The sequence below is a fragment of the Protopterus annectens genome, chromosome 13.part0 (genome assembly GCF_019279795.1).
Source record: "Protopterus annectens isolate FY-2018-M chromosome 13.part0, PAN1.0, whole genome shotgun sequence".
Lineage (NCBI taxonomy): Eukaryota > Metazoa > Chordata > Ceratodontiformes > Protopteridae > Protopterus > Protopterus annectens.
The window spans coordinates 888,155,187-888,179,060 of NC_056747.1; the positions used below are offsets into that span (position 1 = coordinate 888,155,187).

The 23,874-nt window shown below is 39.0% G+C and overlaps 1 protein-coding gene across 1 annotated transcript in view; it reads right to left on the reverse strand.

Annotated features, from left to right (window-relative positions):
* Positions 1-23,874, reverse strand: part of NF1 (neurofibromin 1) — a 5,218,972-nt gene that overhangs the window by 987,873 nt on the left and 4,207,225 nt on the right. The window contains exons 38-39 of the mRNA XM_044054637.1: positions 13,539-13,741; positions 3,268-3,461 (exon numbers count right to left, since the gene is read on the reverse strand). Coding sequence (XP_043910572.1) covers positions 3,268-3,461; positions 13,539-13,741 — 397 coding nt within the window. The remainder of the gene's footprint in view (positions 1-3,267; positions 3,462-13,538; positions 13,742-23,874) is intronic.

Genomic DNA, 23,874 nt, shown 5'->3' on the forward strand with positions numbered 1-23,874 from the left:
TACTCAAACTGCATAGCTGTAGCACCTACAGCTCCATCTAGGTGCTACACAAGCAGTGAGACAGAACCACACACCCCTCCCCACTTAAAAAGGGCACGCAAGACAGCAGCTGTTCACTCCTAGTCTCCCTGTCCCCAGTGCCCATGCCACTAATACCATGCAGAACACCTGGTCACAGTCAGGGCTTCATCCTTCTATGGCATTGGTGGGGGTGAAAATCTACTTTTGAATCTAGAAAATGATTCATTTAACTGGATTTAGAAGAGTGCAACAATGTCTCCTTTGAATGGACTTTTGCATAAAATATTTCTAGTCAGATTACAGGTCTCTAAAAGGAGGAGAACATGCAATGTAAAGAACACTGCTGCCCCAAACAGACCACTATCTGCTGTTTTTACTTTGACATGTTTTTGCTTTGTTTCTCAAAGGTTTACACTAAAGTTAAAAAAATAGATACTCAAAGCAGTAGCTAGCATGGTGCTGCATAAATTCAGAAGCCTAGAACTTGACTTTTGTCAGCACCACTGGGAGAACTTAAGGCTCCAGTAACCCAATGACAGCATACTCAGGTGATGGAAGGAAGAAAAAAAGTAAAGGAGCAGATATTCTGATCACCACAACCAGAGTCTATTACCTCCTAATGAAAGTAAAGATCAGGATATCTGAAAGAGCTACAATTTCCATGCAGATGGAATCAGTCACAGCTCCAGGGGAAAAAGCATACCTGCTCTAGTCAAGACATTATAAATGAGGAGCAGAGTTGACACATCTGATAAACTCACCCAAAACGCATATATGTGCTTGTGTATTTATACACACATACATACATATATATATATATATATATATATATATATATATATAAAATAAAACCACACCACACAGGTTGACTCAGACAACTTTAATAACTAAGCTAACAGTTAAAGTTTAAACTGCTGAGTTATTAAAGTTGTCTGAGTCAACCTGTTCAGCGTTTTAATTTTCCGTATTGTTTATTAGTACCCTGTTACATGAATTTTTGGTTTATTTGGTTTTAGATATATATATATATATATATATATATACACACACGCACTTTGGCAGTATGAGTGGAATATGTGATGGAGCAAGACAAGTGTATTTTAGCTTGGATTCTGACCACATATGCCTTTGCTGTCTGAACAATATTTCGAGGAATGGCTCTTTGGGCAACTGAAGAGAGTTCTCTTCCATGTACAACTATAAGGAGAGGGTAGGCACCATCTCTGAAAGGCGACTTCTGTTTGGAAAAGCCTCACAAAGTGTTTTTCCCTAACATCTAATGCAGGAGTCTTCAAGTACTTTGGTTTTCACCCACATCCCATGTCATAGCTGAACTGGTGACTCACTAGATTACTCAAAGGGAACTGTTCCATGTTCAGTTCCCACAACGGATTGATATCCTACCCAGGATATTCACTGAATTCACTGAGTGCCAAGTCAAGCTCTGGCCACATAAAAACCCCAAAAGTGATTAAGCAGGTAAATGGAGAATGAATGACAGAAACCATCCAATAGACTGGCTGGACAAATGAGACTTGCACACCTCTCAAATGCGAAGACTCAGGCATTGCATTAGGATTTTGGCCATGAGATATAGCTTTGCACCTCCTAGATTTATGACATTTCCCATAAAGTCAAACCTGTTTTATGAGTATATACATAAACCAAGCCTACAGAAATATTCACCACCACTAACTATTTAAGGTCTGGTACATGCAGACGTTCTATTATGAAAAAAGTGCTCCTCTTTCTAACCCTTTGCTGTGACACTCAAATGCCAGTGCTATGAATTTTCAAGCATGGAGACTGGCAGGTGTGGACACTTGCATCAGTTTTCAATGTTAGTGCACTGGTTCCAAGTACAGCACAAAAACGGCTGTGATATGGCGATGCCTGGGAAACCATTGACTTCAGAGACTTTTTTCCTCTTCTGCATAAATTTGACAAATACAAATAGTTTCATGACAAACTGCACATAGATAAGTCACTTTATTGACAAACCAGCAAAAAAATGCATAGGCTGTGATAAGCTTGTTAGTTTGTACTCAAGTGGCAGATCGTGTCAGCATGCCACAGTACACCCACATGACAAATAGAGAAAATGTTCAATCAGAAGATGGGACTGCCAAGGAAATCAGTTCTCAAAGGTCAACTGTTACAGGAGTCCTTTATAGAAAAAAAAATCTGAAAATGCATTCAAAAGCACATTTATGATTATTCAAGTCACCAAAAGGCATCACTCAATTAATACTTCTTTGTACATTTAATGACATTCTTAATAATGGGAAAGACATCTGTTTGTACAAAAGCATGAAATCACTGAGTTAAGTCTACAGAAAAAAATCCTCATCATTTACTATATGGTGTAATACACTTCTGTATAAAATATTCTGCAAACTGAAATACTCCTTGGGTTTTCTACTAAATTTTGAAGGTTAATGTCATGTTCAAAGCCCCAAGATGGTAGGTATGCAATAAAGCATGCAACTAAGAGAAAATATAACTCACTATCCCAGCTATATATGTATTCTCAATAAATCTGTTACAAATTGGTTTTAGGTCCAATAAAAGGACAGACAGATATTCAGATAAGAAAATATGTTTTCTTATGGACTAAAATAGGGACAATTACAAAAATGTTTAACACAGACACACAGCTCTGAGAAAAACAATATCTGTACCTTAATATTTCTTTTGAGTTGTTTTGCTCTGAAATGTGAAGTCTCAGGAAATTTAAAATAGTTACAGGATACTGGAAACAATTTCATACTTATGACAGTCTAAAAACAGGTACCATCTGCAACCTGGATTAGTAATGAGCTTAAAAAGTAAAAAGGTCAAACAGAGTAGGCAATGTGTGGGAGGGGGGGGCATCTAGTCACTGCTAGATTTTGAGGCTTCACTGTGACACCCAAGTCTGAGCAGTGAATAACAAATATTTGAACACAATGGATATGTGGAAATTACACACTGTGTACACAAATGTGAAAGGCATCATTAAAATAAAAATTTCCACAGTTACAGTGCAACACCCAATGAGAATTTGGTTACTGTAGCAGCCTCCAAAAAGAAGAGAGGAAACACCAAATCAATGATCAACAGCACTACTGAGGTTGTTAAACTTTTATGATTCTCGAAGCTCATTTGACAAAGTTACTAATACATACCAAAGTTTACAAAAGGAAGACAAAATTAGCTATACTGTACCAAATGCATTATTATTACACTTAATCAAGGCTTCAGTACCTGTCCAAGGCTTCCCCAGATTTTTGCCTGTATAGACGGATACATTTGTTTCTCATTAATGGTCATTGTGATCAGCTTGTCAAGGATAGCAGTAACTCTCTGGCGTTTGGCATCATCAGTGAGCTTGCAAAACCGTACAAGATTTAACAACCATGGAGTCATATACTCTAGACAAAGGTGCTTCAGTTCAATACCTGAAAAAACAAGACATCCCATTAGATTAAGAATACATACCTAATCATGCCAAAAGAATTTTAACATTTAAGCAAGCCTGATTTGGTTTAACTATCAAAGCAAAGAGAATATAGCAATAACCCACGCCTGGGTGTGGGTAATGCTGGATTTACCCACGGTTGGTGTGGTTTGGTCACGAGAGTGAAGCCCGAGTGGCCAAACAAAGCCAACCGTGGGTAAATCCAGCATTGCCCACACCCAGAAGTGGGTTATTGCTATTATACAATGACATTATTTAAGAAAAAAAAATTACTTTTCTTAAATAATGGCATTGTATAATGCCTCTTTGCTGCCCTTCCGCAGCTGTCTGGGTATTCTGCGGCAGTTCTGATGTACTGCTCATGCATATATTTATGCAGTACATCAGAGCTGTGGGCCAAAGCAAAGGAGAAAGCAAGATCTCCGTTGCTTTTTACAGCCTGTCTCGCTATGTTAAACGAGTTTAACATAGCGAGACAGCTTTAAAAAAAGCAACGGAGAATCTCTGTTGCTTTTTTAAAGCTGTCTCGCTAGGTTAAACCCATTTAACATAGTGAGACAGTTTTGAAAAGAGCAACGGAGAAATCAAGATCTCCATTGCTTTTTAAAGTGTCTCGCTATGTTAAATGGGTTTAACATAGCGAGACAACTTTAAAAAAAGCAACGGAGATGCTCCGTTCCTTTTTTTAAAAGCTGTCTCGCTATGTTAAACTCGTTTAACATGGCGAGACAGGTTGTAACAAGCAACGGAGATCTTGTGTTCTCCATTGCTGTAAAAAAAAAAAAAAAGAAAAGAAAAAAAAAAAGTTATACTAATGGAAAAAGTCCAGGCGACCGGACCTTTTCCCATTACTATAACTCAGATTTACAACGTGCATGCTGACCAATCAGCGTGCACGTTTTGGAATATTAATGGGGGGGGTCATTGTATAATAAGAAATAACCCATCAGTGAATTCCAGCTCCCTCTTCTTATACAGCAACTTGTAGATGTGTCAAGTGGTAAACAAATCTCCTTTCACCATTCTTGCACTGGTTTAATTCTTAAATATTTTGCTACTTTGTGATTACAGTATTTCATATGATTATTTTCCTTATAAGGATTTGAATTCAAAATCCTAGTCATTCTTTATCTCTTGAACATCTTCCATTTCATTATCCTTTCCCACTTTTTTACAACATTCTGCTAGAGTTGTGTACATCAGCCTTAACTGTTCAGCTCTGAAGTACTCCCTTCAAATCAGGTAACCCTAAATGATCTTGTTCTACTGAAGAATAAGCATCTCTCATTAACTCTTGCCCTCTACCCCTCCCAAACAAATTCCTTCAACTCTTTATTATCATCTTTCATAACTTCTGACTGATAACAATATGCCTGAACTGTACATAAAGCTAACAGAACTAAACATTTTGCACAGATGGTATCTTACTACCCATATCCTTAATCAAGAGCTTCAAGTTTCTCAACTTTTGTATTATCTTTTATTTACTTTATTCCCACATATCCTAAACTGCCATACCAGAATCTTTATTAATCCATGCACATGAATACTGCTCCATCTTATCATGTGTCTCTCTAAGTATGGGCATTGTTGAAAAAATGCATGCATGGGTACACAGTGTACCACTCTAGCCTTTGCTTTACTGTCATTTACTTTATATCGTCAAAAATTTCAAAACTGTCTCAAAATGTTCCAGAACAATGAAAATTACTTTTTCAGATGTATAAAGTACAAATCATTAACTGCAAAGAAAGCTAAGTTCTTTATTATTACACCAGTTACATCCTTAACTTTGTGATTCTTTTAATTTTCTTTGCCAATGGCTGCTACTAAAAAACAAATAGTGGGGAAATAGGACACAACCCCATCTGGTTCCTCTGTTCAAGCACTACTTGGCATGGATAAACATAGAACAACACTGCCCTACTCAAAATCCCACATGACTATCAAATGCTTCTTCTGCATTAAGATCCAACAACAACAATGGTGTTTTCTTACACTGTTTTTCTCTGGATTATCATTGTTCAATTAATGCTGTCAAGTGTTTTCATCCTTCAATAAAACCATATCTATCAACTTTGTTAATATCTTTGCTAGTATACACAAATACTTTAAAGTTATGGTTTTAAATTAAAACAAGTCTACATTAAGTTGGTAACGAAACACAGCAACAAAAGAACAAAATAGCAGCAACACACCAAACAGCCAGTACTTTTCATCTCCTTTAATGTGAAATGATCTGGTACCTCTGCAGTTCGCCTTCAAGGATCACAATTAATTGCTGCATAGTAGCAGCTTTTATAGTAAATATCCAAAGAATCAATAATTCAATTAACTAATAAATGTCACAATAGGAGAAACATGAATACTTTTTTAAAGTGATCTAGTGAGTTATAATAAATTTTATAAATACATATTATTTTATATCATTCACAATAATAAATACTTCATAAATTTATATGCAAACAGAAAGGAACAAAAAAAAAGACAGCCCTCCCTTAGACCCAAAGTGACATGTCAAAACTTTATTTTTATTCTTCCTAAAGTGTCACAGCAAAGAAGAGTACACAATAATGAGGTCTACTTTTGGTTTGGCTTTACGGACAAAGGCTTTCAATAAAATTTTGCATGCAACTTGGAATTTGCTTCTTTCTGATGCTGGACACCTTCTACCCAATCACGTCTGCATGCACTATAAAACGTTTTGTGTGGCTATGTCATGCACTTTTTCACTAACTCTCCTGTGGATACAACTGCATTAGATACAAACACCAAAATGTACAGTTGTGTACACTTACCATAAATGTAGATGTTCGAGTGTATTCACTGCTACAGTCATCACATTTGGGTTATCTGCTTGCAGTCAGCCTGATTATCAAAGTCTTGGGTCCTGCGTCAGTCGTGGTCTCATCTTCCGTGACGTCATGTAGTCAAGGGTAAAAAGCATGCAGCCGACGCCATTACATCAGTTTTTCTTGCCTCAGATGTCAGGTAGCCCCCCTAATGGAAAGCAATTAAATGCATATATACAAGGTTATACCTCCAACAAAAAAGCAAATACACCAAAAAGCTTTTAAGCATAGTAAAGGAGAGTAGAGGTATAGCCAAAAGACGTCAGGGGCTAGATGGAGGGTGCCAGGACTGAAACAGTGAATACACTCGAACATCTACATTTATGAAAAATGTACACAACTGTACTATGTTCTTCGTGTTTCACTGTTGCAGTCATCACATTTGGGTAGATTCCCAAAGCTAAGGATGGGAGGAGGAATTTAGATAGCATTAGGACCAGCTAAAAGGCCCTGCAAGACTGCAGTGGCAAAGCCAGCTCTGGATTTAGAGAAAATTGGCAAATGGTAATGCTTAATTAATGTATGTACAGAACTCCAGGTAGCAGCTTCTAGGGTGTCCCTAGTAGGGACACCTCTGAGAAAGGCTGTAGAGGTACATGCAGCCCTGGTTGAATGTGGTCTAATTCCCTGTGGGAAAGGTTTTCCATGCTGCTTATAGCAGAAATTAATGCAATGGCCTATCCATTTAGAAATGGTTTGCTTTGAAATAGCCTTCCCCTCTGCCCCTGCAGCAAATGCCACCAGCAGTTGTTCAGATTTCCTTTGAGGTTTAGTCCTGTCCAAGTAAAATCTAATTTGTCTGTGCACAGCTAAGGAGTGCAGTATCCGTTCCCCTTTGTTCTGTGGATTAGAAGAGGGTTGGCAAATGAATGGACTGATTAAGAGCCACACTGGATACTACCTTGGGCATGAAGGAAGGATTGGTCCTGAGGGACACCTTGTCCGCATGAAAGATGATGAAAGGCTCCACTGACGTAAGGGCCTGTAATTCAGACACCCTTCTTGCTGAAGTGATTGCTAAAAGGAAAGCTGTTTTCCAAGAAAGGAATTTTAACTCTGCACTTGCAGCTGGCTCAAAAGGAGGAAGAGTGAGTTTTTCCAATACAACATTAAGGTCTCAGGCTGGAGTTGGGGCTCTCCTGGGTGGTCTTAAGTTTTTGGCCCATCTGAGGAACTGCTTGAGCAGTGGATGAGAGAAGAGGGGTGGTTCAGTGTTGTAATGAGCTGACATGGCTGAGGCATGAATATTGACTGAGGAAAAAGAAAGACCCTTGTGAAGCATCTCAGTTAAATATTGAAGAATCTGAGGTAAATATGGCACTGCTGTGCCCATCCCTTGAGTTTGGTTCCAGGCAAAGAATCTTTTCCATTTTTCAGCATAAGATTTTGTAATACTAGGGCTCCTTGCATCCAAAGTGACTTCCAGCACTTGTTTACTGAGGGATGGTTATGGAGAGATTAGGTAATTAGCCAGGCTGCCAGGTTCAGAGTTTGAAGCTGAGGGTGCAGAATCTGGCTCTCCTGTTGTGACAGCAGGGTGGGGGTCTGAGGCAGGTGCCATGGAGCCAGCAGTGACACACTGCGCAAGAGGGGATACCAGTGTTGGCGTGGCCAGTCTGGTGCAATCAGTATCATCCTTGGTTTGTCCTGTTTGATCTACAGTAGTACTTTGGAGAGGAGAGGCAGAGGAGAAAAGCCATAAACTGATAGATTTTTCCAGCTGAAGGACAGATCATCCACTTTCCAAGCTTGTTTGTGTGGAGTCCTTGTGCAGAATTTGTCCAATTGGTAGTTCTGGGGGGAGGCAAACATGTAATATTGGGGCTCCCCCATTTGTTTATCAACAGGTTGAAAGTCTTTAGTTCCAGTTTCCACTTGTGTGGGTCCATGAGATTTCTGCTTAGTTCGTCTGAAAGTGTATTTAGTTTTCCTGGCAGGAATTGAGCCTATAGATGCACTTGGTAGCGGTAGCTCAAGGCTGTGTTCCACAGAGCCATGGTTAGTCTGCAGAGGGAGGTATGAATGGGTACCCCCCCCCCGCTTGTTTATGTACCACATAATAGTGGTGTTGTCCATCTTTACCATTAATTGTCCTGGAAGAATGTGGTCCTTGAAGGCTGTCAGAGCATTCTGTACAGCTAATATTTCTTTTTGATTGATATACAGATGCATTTGACTTGGGTTCCATTTGCCATGAATGCACTTCCCTGCCAGGTGAGCCCCCCAATGCATAGTCTGATGTGTCTGTTGTTAGGGTTTGGGCAGCAGGGGGTAGAGTGAATGGTAGTCCCTTAATTTGGTGGCAGGCCTCTGCCCACCAAAGGAACTCTAACTGCAGGCAAGTTATGATAGGAATCATTGCTTCTAGATCCTGAGAATGTTGACACCATTGGCTTTTTAGATATAATTCTAGTTTCCTCATATACAGTCTTGCATATGGAATTAGTGGAATGCAGGAGGCCATGAACTTCAAAGCTTGCAGTATTTGTCTTGCAGATAGCAGGGTTTTTGTGGCCATTAGTTTGAAGATGTCAAATGAATGTTTCTCTAGCGTGAGGAAAGCCATCTGGGAAGTTGTGTTCAAGCCTGCTCCCAGGAATATAATTTGCTGACAGGGTACAAGATGTGATTTCTTTCTGTTTATGGTGTACCCCAGACAAGTTAGCACCTTTTGTACAAATGCCACATGATTCAAAAGAATGTCCTGGCTTTCTGCCTTAATTAGACAATCGTCCAGGTATGGGTATATTTGAATATTTCTTTGCCTGCAAAATGCAATAACTGAAGCTAGGCACTTTGTGAATACCCTGGGTGCAGTAGATAAGCCAAAGGGCAGTGCAGCCTGCTTTGACGCATATGTATCTTCTGCAAGATTCCCTGATTGGGATGTGCAGGCAGGCTTCCTTTAATTCCAGTGTTGCCAACCAGGCATCCTTGCTTAGCATAGGAAGCAACTGGTGAAAAGTTAGCATCTTGAATTTTGGGATCACCAAAAAGATGTTTAGGATAGAAAGATCCAGGATAGGACACCATGAGCTGTCTTTTCTGGGTACCAGGAAAAGTCTTGAGTAGAAACATTGTCCCTTTTCCTCTTCTGGTACAGTCTGAATAGCCTTTAAGCTTAAGAGAGAGAGTACTTGCTTTTGAGGCTCTGCACACTGATTTGGGGGTAGATCTGGCCAACCGTTTGGAGTTGGTAATGTGTGGAAATGAAATCTGTATCCTTGGGAAACTATATTTAAAACCCATTTGTCCTGGGTAATGAGTTCCCAGTTTTTTGCTTGCAGAGCAATCTTTCCCCCTAAAGAAGCAGTCAGTTGAGAAGTGCTTGGAAGTTTTAAAGTTAATTCACTGAGACAGCTTACCATAGGGGGAGAGTCTTACCACTCCCTGATTTGGAAGTGGGAGACCCCCACTGCTTAGTCCTGTGCTTACCCTGTGACTGAAGCCTGGGTGTTCTGCTGGCTCTGGGTCTGGAAGAGGCAGGAAAGGACTAATTCTTAAGAGTGCCAATGCCTACTAAATCTTGGAGGCTGTACTTGTAGGAAATCTTTAAAAGTTTGCAAAGATTTAGCTTTTTCCTCCATCTTTTTAAGAACTACTTCTGCTTTGTTGCCAAACAGGCAGTCTTGATTTAAGGGAGCATCCAGCATTTTAGTTTTAACATTATCTGGCAGAGATTGCTCTTTAAGCCAAGCATGCCTTCTAAGTACAGATCCGGTGACAGCAGCCATGCAAAACGCCTCTTGTGAATCAAAACCACACTGCAAAGTATGTTTTCCAACCTGATCAGCAGAATGCGTTAAATCCTGTAAATCCTTATTTTCAGCACAGTCAGGAATTAACATAATTTTCTGTTTAAGCAATCCAATAATATGCTGCTGATACTTTAACATATGAAACTGGCAATTTAAGGCCCAAATGGCCAAGGTTGCAGAGGTGTATGCCTTCTTACCCTGTCTATCCATGGCTCTGGAATCTTTATCAGAGGGGGTAGGATTTTTGGCAGTAGTAGCCTTAATGCCCTTGGGTCCCTGTGAAATGGCCTCAGGATCCGCAGTAGCAAATCCTGGTCATCAGAGGAAACAGAAATTTTAGAATCCTGGTCAGAAGTATCATAAGCAAATTCAGTCCTAGGTCTCTTAGAGGGGGAAGATTGGCTTCCCCTGATTAAAATAATAAGGTCTTCAGCCATTCTTATCATTTGTTTTTTAGGCATAGAGGCCTGACCATGTGGTCTGGGCGTCAGTTTTCTAGGCATGGTTCGAGTTTTAGGCCTTGAAGAAGAAGATGGTGTCGGTTTAACATGCAAGTCAGTAGGCCTGAATACACCCTCAGAAGCCGGTGCCTGCACAGCGGCTCCGAACCCGTCCAAGCATCTGCATGTTCCACAGTTGAAGCATTTCGCGGCATACCAGACTCCGAAAAGGTCTCAGTAGAGGCCTGCGAATCTGAAGTAGCGGATATCAGGGGCTGCGAAAGCGCCCCACTGAATACTGGCTAACTGGCGACTCGCTTAGAAGCGTCATTGGCAGCTTTGGACCAAGGTGGCCTGTCTCAGTATTTATCTTTGCATTTTTTTGGAATGTTGGTAGCTTACCGAAGACGTATCTGGATAAATGAACTGAGTACCAAAATATTTAGAAGCGTAAATATACAGAAAACGAATAATTTGTGGTTTAAATAAGGCAAAAACTGACAGCAAGGTACGTCATGGTCAGGGCCTAGGCAAGGAATACAGTACGAATGAAAATCTTTATGAAGTATTTGCTTTCCACAAGAAATATAATTATTGACTTTTACTGACATCGGTTTAGAGCAAGAAAAAGTTTCCCCAACAGGGTACTTAGCTTTAGTTGAAGACTTCGGTTCTGAAACTCGAAAACGAAAATTTCAGGAGTCAGCCGACCTGCACTTGCGAACTGCTTCTGCTTCGGGCATCACACGGCAAGAAAGACTGATGTAATGGTGTCGGCTGCATGCTTTATACCCTTGACTACCTGACATCACGGAAGATGAGACAGCAACCAACGCAGGACCCAACCAAGACTTTGATAATCAGGCCGTCTGAGGGCTACTGCAAGCAGATAACCCAAATGTGATGACTGCAACAGTGAAACACGAAGAACATCTGCCTCTCATACACAAACACTTCCTTACCCACATAATAATTAGAATACTCTTTCCATTGCTGAGTGTATCAGTGCTTTGCACATAGTGAGTGAATGCAGTAAGAGTTTCTGCTCAACCACTGTACTATGCTTAATGTAGTTTCTGTGTGTTTTTCACAGTCTTAAGCTTGCAGACTTTTGTTTTGTAATTTTATCTAAAATCACTATTCTTTTTTAGATATTCAAAACATTCAAACCCATCTAGCTGTTGTGGCTAACTGATGTTTTGCATTTAGTTCTGTGTAACGTTTATATCAACCACTGCTCTGTAATGTCTTAGTACATTGTTAAACACCAACCATATGCTTTGTGGACGGTTGCATTTAACTCCAAGAACAAATAAATTACATTGTCTTTGCTGATGCCCTAGCAGTCATATTAAGTTCTTTGAAATTGCTCTGAGGGATTAATATGCTTCTGAAGTTCATAAGCGAAAACAAAAGCCACTGTAACTACCACTGAGTATTTAACAAAAGAACACTAGTAGACTACGAGTGATGGCAGCCATTCATTAATGTTGTGGCAGTGTAGGAATACCTGTCAAAACGATTTAGTTTAAATTATCATATGCTATTGACGACGTGAACTTTAGCCAGCCAAATCAAGAATCCACAACTGGTTAGGTGAACTGCTAGCAAAGTTGCAATTTTTGATAATGATGACATGGAAAATTAACTGCCTAGAGTAATTTTGTGCATCAGCTATGGGGTTATTCTGAAATAGGACTTGTGCCGAGAATGCAACCTAAAACAGTGCAACAACAAAAGGAAGTTGTACACAGTGATCCAGTGCTTCTTACAGTATCACCAATCCTTCAGTAACGAAAGGAATCTCTTCTTTCCCTTTATACTCTTGCTGTTCAATGGTAATTCCTTACCTCACCTGCAGAAATTGTTTTGTCTTCTCCTTGCTGGACAGTCTATCCTGACTGGTCTTGTGTCACTGGAAGTGAGTGATATGATTTAAGGTATTGTCCATGGCACAAGGTTTATCACCACAGTCATCCATGGCCAAAAAATATTTACCCTACTAGGTTATGTTCTGCCCATAGGGACATTTACACAAAAGCAAACCAGTAACTTTGAAGCAGTTTGTGCTGAAGTGCAAACATGTTTTAATTAAGGTCAAACATTTTTAAAAGTATGGAAGTATTAATGATTTGTGGAGGCAGGATCCACCATATCTGTTAATATATATATATATATTTTTTGCAATTTAGTACAGAAAATTAAAGCCATGGGCTTCTATAAGCTTTCAACTGTAGCCCAGAGTTTGATTCCCTCACTCTCCAAATGCCTACTGCTCAACTCTAAGCAAGTTACTTAAGAAAGGGCTCCCAAAACCATCCTTGAGAAGGGGCGATTGTGCCTGCAGGGGTTAGCTGGTTGACACAAATATAATTATTAAATAAATAAATGAATACACAACCACAATCAAAAGGGAAAAGGAACCCTAAGATACATTTTCACATGGCAAATGGAACAATACTTTCAGACCAATGATCTAACAAAATTGACTTGAAGGGCAGCTGTATCTGCATCCAAAATCTCAAAAACAAAGGAATTATCTAGGACCCTGGCAATAAAATTCAGAACGTGTGTTAGACAAACAGGTACAATGCACACATCCCAACAAATGACTTTGACAGAGCCTTACAGCACTATAATTTTATGAACATGAAAACCAGCATATATCTATGTTTAAGATCTTTGTCACCATAACAGTCCTAAAACAGAAAGGAGCACAACACAACTTCAGTGGCACTTTTTAATTTAATAGATCTTTACCCTAAAATGTTACAGTTAAATGAAGACAAAAACAAATAATTGGCACTTAGTGCTTGCTTCTCATGATTTCAAAAACTGAAATTTTAAAGGGAAACTTTCTGCAGAAAATAGCTTTATGGTCAAGATTAACCAGAGCTACTTTGAATGTAATAATTTCACCGGCACTGTTTATGGATACCATTATAAAACAACACAGATGAACAGTTAAGAGATTGCCCTCTCACTATTTCTTACTAAAGATACTTACTAGATTTGCTAAAACCTGAAATGCATTCTTCCAGAAACTCCAAGGTAAGGTGTGGCTCGTTAGCCGCTAGTGTCTTACTGATGGAGACAATGAAGAGAGTATTGTTGGCTGGGATGCACAGACCTGATGTCTCTAGTAACTGACCCTCAATCTTTAAATTGAAGGTGCAGGTTAAGGCACATAGAAGATTATAGGCAGCAGAGCTAAAAAAAAAAAAAAATACTGAAATTATTATCATGCGAGTCTACATCAATATATTTTTGCAGCAAAATGTAATATTGTTGATGTCAGTGAAAATTATCTGTCTTTTTGCACTATTTTTAAATACAACACTAATGCCATGTTGCAAGTTTAAACCATTATACAACTGTTTTGTACTGAGGCCATACTGCTGCTAAACAATCAGAATTCACGAAGAAAAGATATGCAACTACCTATTATCAGCTGATCTTTCAGAGAACCCTTTGTATAGCATATTGACTTGGAAGAATCCCAAGCAGTGTCAAAAACATATTCTTGGGTGACAGGAGTCACAGCAAGCAAACAAAGTATGGGCACAGAAAGCTCAAGTCCTGACGAATCAGTTTGGTAATAAATGAAGTCTTAATACCTAGGACAGTGATCAAAGCAGTACTGCTTGACAAACGTGAAGTGATGGCCAAGTGGCCAAGGCAATCATATCTGCAGTGACACATTCCTGAAAGAGACAACAGAAGCAGCCATACGTCTTTTAGAGTTAACTATACACAGGCCATCATTACCAAGAACAAAGATGTTGCAAAGATAGCTCAAGGTTCTGAACTTGTGCATCTTTCTCAAGTAAAACCTGAACTTACAGTGCATGGCAAAGGTATGAAGTGAGTTCTTCCCCTTAGTGCATGCCGTCCAGTGAAAACAGGATGCTGAAAGTAGAACTATGTAAGAACTTATCCTTACAATAGATGCTTGAGTAGATAAGAACAGCCAATGCAATCAGCCCCTCAGAAATGGCTGAGTGGTTGCTATACCCCTTGTGTTATGGCCTGTCATGGTCCCTTCTATTTTTTTCCAAGTGAGAATAATAGAACAATGCAAAATGCACTAGCCATGTAGTGACTTGTCTGCTTAGAAGCTATTTTTTTCTCCTTCTTAAGATGCAAATGACAAAAACAACTAAAGTTCTGATGTTCTTGGTTTCATTTAGGTAGTATCTTAGTTTTATGCATATACCTAAAGAATTAATAAATCTCTCTCACTAGTTCAGGGGATTAGGATGAAAACAGGAACTTCAATAGTTTGCTTGAGTGAGAACGCGGTCATTACTTTTGTCATAAAAGGACTGGTTCTAAGACTGACCTATATCTATATGGAAGACTAAATAAAGCTTCCGGTACACAAGTACTTGCAGTTCTGAAATACTCACAGCTGAGGTGAAGGCCAGTAACAAAGCCATTTTCCATGTTTTATATCTGAGGGGGGTTAAGGCAGCCAGTTTAAAAGGGGTGCTAGGATCACCTTTTCCAGGACGCTAAGTCCCATGGAACAGCAACATCTTTTTCTGGGTAGGCCAAAATTAAGGACACCCTTGAGGATGTGTTTAACAGGCCACATGGATGCTACAGATGGGATTTCTACAAGTAATCAAGATAAAATGGCTGAGAGATGTAACTTTCAAGAAACATACGAAAGGCTCAAAATGTACAGCTCATCAAGTACTGCAGAATCACTGGTAACAGTGCCATGATAAAAGAATGATCTTTTCATGGCATCAGAAGGAAAATCTCTTCCATTTGGCTAAGTATAAATTCCTTCTGGCACACTTCCAAACCTCCTTCAGTATTGTTCAACACATCCTCAGTCAACTGGTACCTAAAAGGCAAGAGAACTAAAATCATCCAGGGAATGAGATGCAGTTTTCTGTATGTTGGAGAACATCAAGACACACTTGCTTGAAGTTAGAAGGTCCATTTACAAATGCAGCATGCAAGGTTTTTCCTTAGACATTTGAATGAGGACAGAGAACCAGTGCTTTTGGAGCCGAAGGAATGTTATAAAGTGCATCATTAGCCCACTGCCCTTGCATTCAATAGCTCCCTAAGGAGAAGAGGAATAATAATAAATGCATACAGAAGCAGACCTGTCCAACTGAAGGATAAGGTATGTATTATTCAAGCTTCTTTGAGAGGTGTTCTAGAGCAGAACTTCCTTAGCAGAGTACTGTTGAAAAGGCAAACGGGTCTATTTCTGGGACATCCCATCTATGAATAACCTGAAAAAAAGAGATATCTGTCTATTTCTGGGACATCCCATCTATGAATAACCTGAAAAAAAGAGATATCCGCTTTGTAACATCCTTTTGCTTAGATATGCAGCTGACCTACTTAGGTGGTTAGCAACAGAGTTCAACTGTGATAGGGCACAGATGGTCATTAATGTTACCTTGGACTGCAGGAGCTACCTCCCAGCTAGTCAGGGAAAGGCTGCACAATGGGCAGGTCAGTGTGTGACCTTGTTGGCTGATGCATCTCAATACAGTGTTGTTGTATAATTGTCACCTGTGAAACGCCTGTTTTCCAGATGGACGTGAAAGATCTGACTGCCTGCATTAGGCCATTATCTGCTTTATGTTTATAGGTTTCTTTGAGATGCATCCAAAATCCCCTGAACTTTCAAGTTTTCCTGAATGTGCCCTCAAAGCTACATCTGCAGCATCTGTGGTTAGTGTTTGAGGATTCCTCACTGTGCCCTCAAGCTATGTCTGAAGTATCCATGATGAGTGCTTCATTATGGGGTTCTTGTCTGAAGGGCACTCTCTTGTGCAGCCTGACCTGGATGAACCACCACAGTAGCTCTTTAAAGATAGCACAAGATCATCTCTTCTTGGGACTGTGAATGCTGGTTCCAAGTATTTCTCGGGTACCACTGAACTTTCTAATGTGCAGTCTGGTTTGGGAAAACACCAGAGGTGTGGAGACCATAAATATTAGCACTTTCAGAATTCCCTGGCTGCAAACCTTGTTTCTAGAATCATCACTTGGAAGTACTGAGCCAGATATTCTTCCTTGTCTGGAGGGAGCTAGTAACTCTGGTGACTGATACCTAATAAGAACCCCAAGAAAATCACTTTCTTGGTAGATGTGAGATTTGATTTGGATATGCTAAAGAAAAACATCAGGATCTGAAAGCAGTCCAGGATTAATAGAACAACCCTCTCCACCACTTTCTACAACTGTGCCTGAATGAGGCAGCTATTCAGGTAGAGGTAAATGAGAATGCCCTTGGTACAACAAGTCTGTTGTCTTGTCAGAACACTTTGCGCAGTACTCAAACCAAAGGTTATGGAGATAAACTGATATTGGGAATCCTTCTGCCTCAAACCAGATCAATGATCCCTGTGAATGGTTATAAGAAGAAATATATCTTTGAGATCCAGAACAATCACCAGGGTTTCAGGAAAAAGGAATGGTGATAGAGCTTGCAGTGCCCAACATCTTGAATTCTGCAAACTTGAGACTGTGGTTTCAGCCTTTACAGGTCCAGAGGAATGGGCCTCCATGTACCATGCTTTCTGGAAGAGTCTTAAATAGAATTCTCTATTCTGATACTGTTTCAGTAAAGGTTCTTGACTCCTAGTTGTAAAGGTTCTTGTTGTATGGGAGTGACCAGATGCACTTACTCTTTTGGTATGTGTTGGATGCCTAACATTTTTGGCTTTCTTAGAAACCAAGTTTGTAGCCCTAGAGCTCTCAGTATTATGTTCAAGCCCTAAACAATGAATATACAAACTATGGAAGTCTTGGGCAGACGTGCCCTAATCTACGTAAACGGGCATTTGACCCTATAAACAGCAAAGTATTAGAAACAAATTACAAATAGCGACAAGAAAATTTTCACCAATAGGTTATTCATCTGACTGAGCTCCAGAGCAGGCGAAACTATGCTGAACTGCAGATATAAAAAGATGATAAATACATTATGAAGTGCAGCAAGAATGGCACAGATGGCTATCAGCGTTAGACAGGAACAGTATGACGTCCACAGTGGGTGGAATGTGCTTAGCAGAAGCTTATCAGCGTCAAGCAGGAATGGAAATCAAACCAGAAGTAGATAAAAACCAGGCAGCAACTGAATGTGCCAAAAAACAAAAGAAAGAACATAAGGTGAAGGATCAGATGAAAAGGCAAGAAATGTGGAAAATACATAAATATAGTTGCAAGTATAGAAAACTCCTGGAAGAACCTCATGTTGATCAGGAACAAATGCAGGAATGGTTAAGGAGTGGTGAATTAAAACAAAGAGATAAAAGGTTAATACTGGTGGCACAAGATAGTGGACTATGTACATGTTGGTTTACAAAGTCCATTGAACATGTGGGAGAAAAAGGCAAATGTAGGTTTTATATAACAGAATTGGAAACTGTCACACATGTAGTTGCTGGTTGTGACATACTAAAGGTAGAAGGACTGTATACTGAAAGGCATAATAATGCGGCAAGACTGCTGCACTGGGGATTGTGCAAACATTATGGGGTTGAAGTGGCTGAAAAACACTGGAAACATGAGTCACAAAGCATTATAGAAAAATGATCGGATCATCCATTACCAACAGTTCAAACGATAGATACTAGAAAACTGGATATAGTGGTCCAGGAAAAGATGACAAAAGTTGCATTGATTATTGAAATCGCCCCACCCAGTGACTACAGTGTCCTGCACAAAGAGAGACACAAAGTTATACAATATCAGGATTTGCAAGCAGAAATGAGAGCAATGTGAAAGAAAGATACCCAAATAGTTCCAATAGGAGTAGGAGCAACAGGTCTTATAAAAAAAAAGAGCCTAAAATCTTATTTAGATACAATACCAATAGATGTAACTCCACACCAATTACAGGAAGAGTCATTACTAGGCACATTGCGGGTGCTGTGAAGAGCACTTTTGGCTGACATCAAAGAGTGAAACAATACTAATGTCATGAACTTTACTTGTACTTTGACTTAGAAATGGGGTCCAGTCCCATCATGGTATTAGAAACTCAAAAGATTTGGAGAAATTAAAAAAGGTGGACATCTGAGAAGATGGAGGAGGAAAGGTACTGAGCTCTAGAAGTCCAGACAGACATTTGGTGTTCTGCAGCAGAAGTCCCAGTGGTAAGACACTGGCTGACATGCCTATTCTGGGCAACAGTTCTGCCCTCCACAAGTCTGTAATGCACCTGAATGTCAAAAGCAAGCATTAATATTGCAGAATAACTAAGACTCAAGTCAAACCCTTGACGAAGATGAGTGAAAATTACCTGACAACTCATCCAAGTCAAGGGCATATTTACTTGCCTAAATGGAGAAACTGCTTAATTTAGCAGAGGATGTCTAACGGCTTTCTGACAGCAACAGCTATCTCAAATACATTCTGTTGAATGTGTGATGGAATTATGACATGTAAATGAGTGACCAAGCTTGAAAAGTGAAACAGGTTGTGGCACAAACTGAGCGCGACTCCTCTAACTATAATGTCCTTTTCATTATTCCTCAACAAATGAGGTTCGGATACGATCCTCAGATCTGACAGTCACATACTTTAGCCTTTGGATCCAACTCTTAAGCTCCTCCGCCTACCCATAATGACACTGCCCATCCTCAATACCGCAGATCTCATTTGCTGCTATCGTGCTCAGACGCAGGGTCCTTCTCTTCAGAGATAACTTTACTGTATTTGTAAGCTTTTTTGTATTTTTACCTAAATATCTCCTTTTTCCTTTATTGCACAACCTCCCTCCTAGTGTACGCTATAGAGTTAGGTTTATTACTATTTTTATAGAATTTTCTATTTGTACGATAGTTGGTATTTCTTCTTTACCTATATCACAGGGTATTTTCTTGATTACAATTGCTGATGATCTTTCTGTCTTTTTTTTCTTCCCTTTCTTTCTAACTCTCAAAAACAAAGTTTTTTTTTTCATTGTCATCAGTAGTATTTTTTTGTTGTAGCACCGTTGATCTAACCTCTCCTGTCATGGCTGACAAACCGACAGGATTGAAGAAATGCCCTTCTTGCAGACATAAAATCCCAAACTCAGATGCCCAGAAGGGGTGCATTTATTATCTTGGAGTCACCCATCTGGAAACCAGCTGCAATATTTGTGTTGCTTTTAATTCCAGGGCTTTGGCTTACCAACGCAGCAAGCTAATTTTAAAAGATCTTCTTCCTCCTAGTTCAACATCTTCTACTGGGGCTGAAACCCCTGGCAAAAGTACAAAATCTGCTCTTTTGGAGCATAGAAAATGCTCTCTGCTGAAATCCAGTACGACTTCATCAGAACCCCCAGCAAAAATTAAAAAATAAACAGTTCGTCAAGGTCACTGTCATGGACCTGAAGGGCACCTTTTAAGGCCTCCAAGGGGTAATGATGACAAGCTTTTTTTTTCTCTCTCTCTCTCTCTCTCTGAAGTTGGCTAGCTAGAAGGTTCAGAATCACAGAAAAGGACAGAAAGAGTAATCCTTCTCATTATGGAAGACCAAGTGCACGCCACTGACAATTCCACCTTGTCTTCTTACACTGAAAAGAAATGGGAAGCATGGAAATCTCCAGAATATCACACCTGGAGAGGATTTTTGCCATGCAGACAACGTTCATCTTTACTCCAGGAAAGAATTTGAAATGCAGTGGAGGGAGTCACCAGTGCATGTAACTTCTTACATGTGAAAAGCTGAGAACAATGCAGGAGTTGGCAGTCCACTGCAAGAAATGTATCAGTTCTACACAGAGGGGATATGAACTGAGCTGCTACTCATTTATAAACAAGACTGTCTGGCTGCCTGACTGAAAAAGGAGTTTAAAGTGCCTTTCCAAAGCCTGGAGAGTGAGAAGTGCCACACACAACATGAGAATGATTCTTAAAGGGGTTTCCCTTGTTTTGCATCATAAGTGTGTACTAGGCTAATGGCTCTGGAGCCTTTACAAGCCTAGCCCAAAGGATTACCCTGGCATCGTGCCACCCGATCTTACCTCCCAGTGCCTCTGTCCAGTAGAGCCACTGGAGTGATCCCCGGAGTAAATTTTCTAGTTCCCATCCACTCATTAAGATTTCTCTTGAAGAGGGCCAGTGAGGTGCTCTGTTTAACATGTATGGGAAGTCGATTTCATAACATGGGCAGTATCTGGGTTATGAAACTGTCCCTCCAGCATGTTCTGTTGATTGTGGTAATGAGGGTGAGGTCTCTGGAGTGTGTGGTGCAGAGGGATTGGGATTTCTTTAGATGTAGCATTTCGAACAGAGCTTGGTCAGACATGGCTTTGTAAGTCAAGCAGAAATTGCCTCTAGTAGGTGATACGAGACAGAGAATAGTTTGAGTTTTCTGAGTCTGTCCATATAGGACAAGTGATTAAGGCCTAGGATCCTCTTTGTGAGGTACTTTTGCGGCTTCTACTGTTGTAGGTGTCTAATGAGATACATGCCAAATGGGGCATTGCACTTGAAGACTGGCCTAATGAGGGAACAGTAGAGGGAGACAATGACCTCTTTCTTCCTGGATGCAAAACCCTTAGTAATGAGATGTGCCGCATAGAAGGGCTTTCTGACCACAGTGGCAATGTGGTGGTCAAAAGAGAGGTTGCTGTCAACCTGTGTTCCCAGATCTCTTATAATGCCTTCTGTGTTCAGTGGACTACCATCGATGTGGTAATTCAGGGGAATTGGGTTTTTCTCAAAGGAGATGAAGATATTTTTTGCAATGAGCTTAAGGTCATGGTTCTGACACCAGTCGTTGGTCTCAGTGAGGCATCAAATGCCTTCCTAGCTAGCCAAAGAAGCATTTGAATCAAAAATCTGTACCAGGCTCAGCAGCAATAAAGGAAATCTTATGGTAATTCTCTGGGAGAAATAATCTACCAATCCAGATCCTGAATGACCAGCATATGACACCAGAAGCCAATGCATGACGGCATGACTGTTAAGCAACCTCAGCATCTACTGAAGCATCAACAACCAAAGAGGAAATAAGATAGTAACATCAGACAGTGCCTACCATGAGGCACAATAGGTAGAAAATGATTTAAGCCTTGTCCTCTCTCTACTTCCTCATCCAGCACTCAAAAGTAGTGATTTCCTGGACCCTCTTTGTAGAAAGGAACAACAGACAGTGCCCGGTGCCCGGCTCCAACCTAATACTGAAAATGCTCTGCTTTGGGACCAAGGAAGAAATCTCCCAAGTTTAGGGTGACCACTCAGAAGACCTGAAAGACCCAGTAAAGAACTATCAAGGAGATCTCAGTGTTCCTGAACAAGTCATAAAACTGGTAACAAGTTAACAAAAAATAAATCTGGTATAGATTTACTTAATCTTAATGAAGTGTGAGTCAAGTTTATTGTACCATTTTCTAGTTATTATTTTACTTGTTTCTGAAACCAGCAAAGTGCTTTACAAACTAACAGGCACTACAAAAATAATTTACTTTCTGTAATTTTTTTTATTAATCTTATATAAAATATGCATGAATATACTAAAGAAAGTACATTAAAACTAAACTTCAAACATTACAGTAAATCAAAAAAGAGAATCTACAATGAAAATTAATAAATGCCATAATAATACAGAAAAATAGTACACACAAAAGATATGAAAAATGGACAGTATCACAATAGTACTACACAATGCTTACAGTTTACAGTCTTAATATATTCTTAAGATTTTACTAAGAACTTCAGAATATTATTTCAAACTTTTCTAACAGTTTACATAGCTTAGGTTAAAGTCTATAACTGAATTTATCTTATAGTTTATGTTTGACATACCTAGTTACTCCAGTCATTAAGAATATATAAAATAATCCACAGAAAGAAAAATTGTCCCAGTTGTTGTTATATCTTTCTAGGACACCATTAAACTACGGACCCTTGATACAAATTAACACATGACAGTATGTAATCACTGAATAAAATCAGACAAACAAAAATTATCCCACCAAAAAGAATGAGAAAAATTGTGTACATCGAGCCGAAGTGTTTAAGAATTTTGAAATCATAATAAAAACACTGAAAATCTACTTTTATTTTTTCTTGCATCTCCAACACACACACAAACAATATTTCTCAACATCTTACTAATCCTCAAAGGAGTATAAAGAAACTTTCTTTTTGGATGTACTTCCAGGAATAACATTTCTAAAATACAGATTAAAAACTTGCATGTAGAAACCTCAAAATGATAAACTTTTGCACAGTATCCAAGACATGATATGAACTCTCAACTCAAGAACCCCACTGTGTTTCTGATATAGTTTCTAAAGTGAAACAGGCTTTTATATAAAATAGAATTGCAACACACTGAAACAGACTTACCACTTACAATCAAAATGATTTAGGGAATTCAGTCAATAGATATAAAGGAATTTGCTGGACATTTTATTGGGTAAAGGATTTCATAATGCATTTCTAACCGATCATCATATGAAGACATTTTCTTTGTAAATCTGGTAAAAGTAATAATGCTGACCTTTTCCTCCTTCACTTTATAAGATGCATACAAATTAATGCAGAATTTACTGGATTGAAAAATAAATGCCTTAACATAACCTTTATATATATATATATATTAGAGCTCATAATGAAGACATTTTCTTTGTAAATCTGGTAAAAGTAATAATGCTGAGCTCTCATGACAAATGAACTAACAAAGTAAACATTTTCCCCCCTTCACTTTATAAGATGCATAAAAAATAATGCATTTATTGGATTGAAAAATAAATGCTTTAACAGCATCTTCACAAACACACACACACACACACATATATATATATATATATATATATATATATATATATATATATATGTTTATATATAAATAAATAAGGGGCCATATAAACATACATAATTTACTAATTCTAAGATCTTTAAATTGAAATGAATATTCCTTTTTTTTTCTTTGCCATCGGTGTATCTTTCCAAATCAGGTCATAAGTACTATTCAATCAATGAAAAATCACCTGAAAACTGAAGCAAATGAATACATCAACACCTGGGAAGCCAGTATCTCCATCTTTCCAGCTTCTAATATGATTTTCAGTATAATTCTAATCTTGGTAAGGGATCACAAAAAAAATCCATGTAAGACGCATCTTATTTTGGAAATAATGACACACATGCATTACATATAATGCTCTTGGCAACAAGGTCATCTTTATTACATAAAGTTTATCTTCAAAAGAAAAAAAAAGTTATGGGCAATTTTATCTATTGCTAGAAAAGTTGTCACAAAAAATAGAAATCTAAGTTAACTCTCTTATTTAATTCTGAATTCCTTAATTTAGCCAAATCAGTATGTAACAGGGAAATCTCCACTACAGAAATGAGAACAAATAA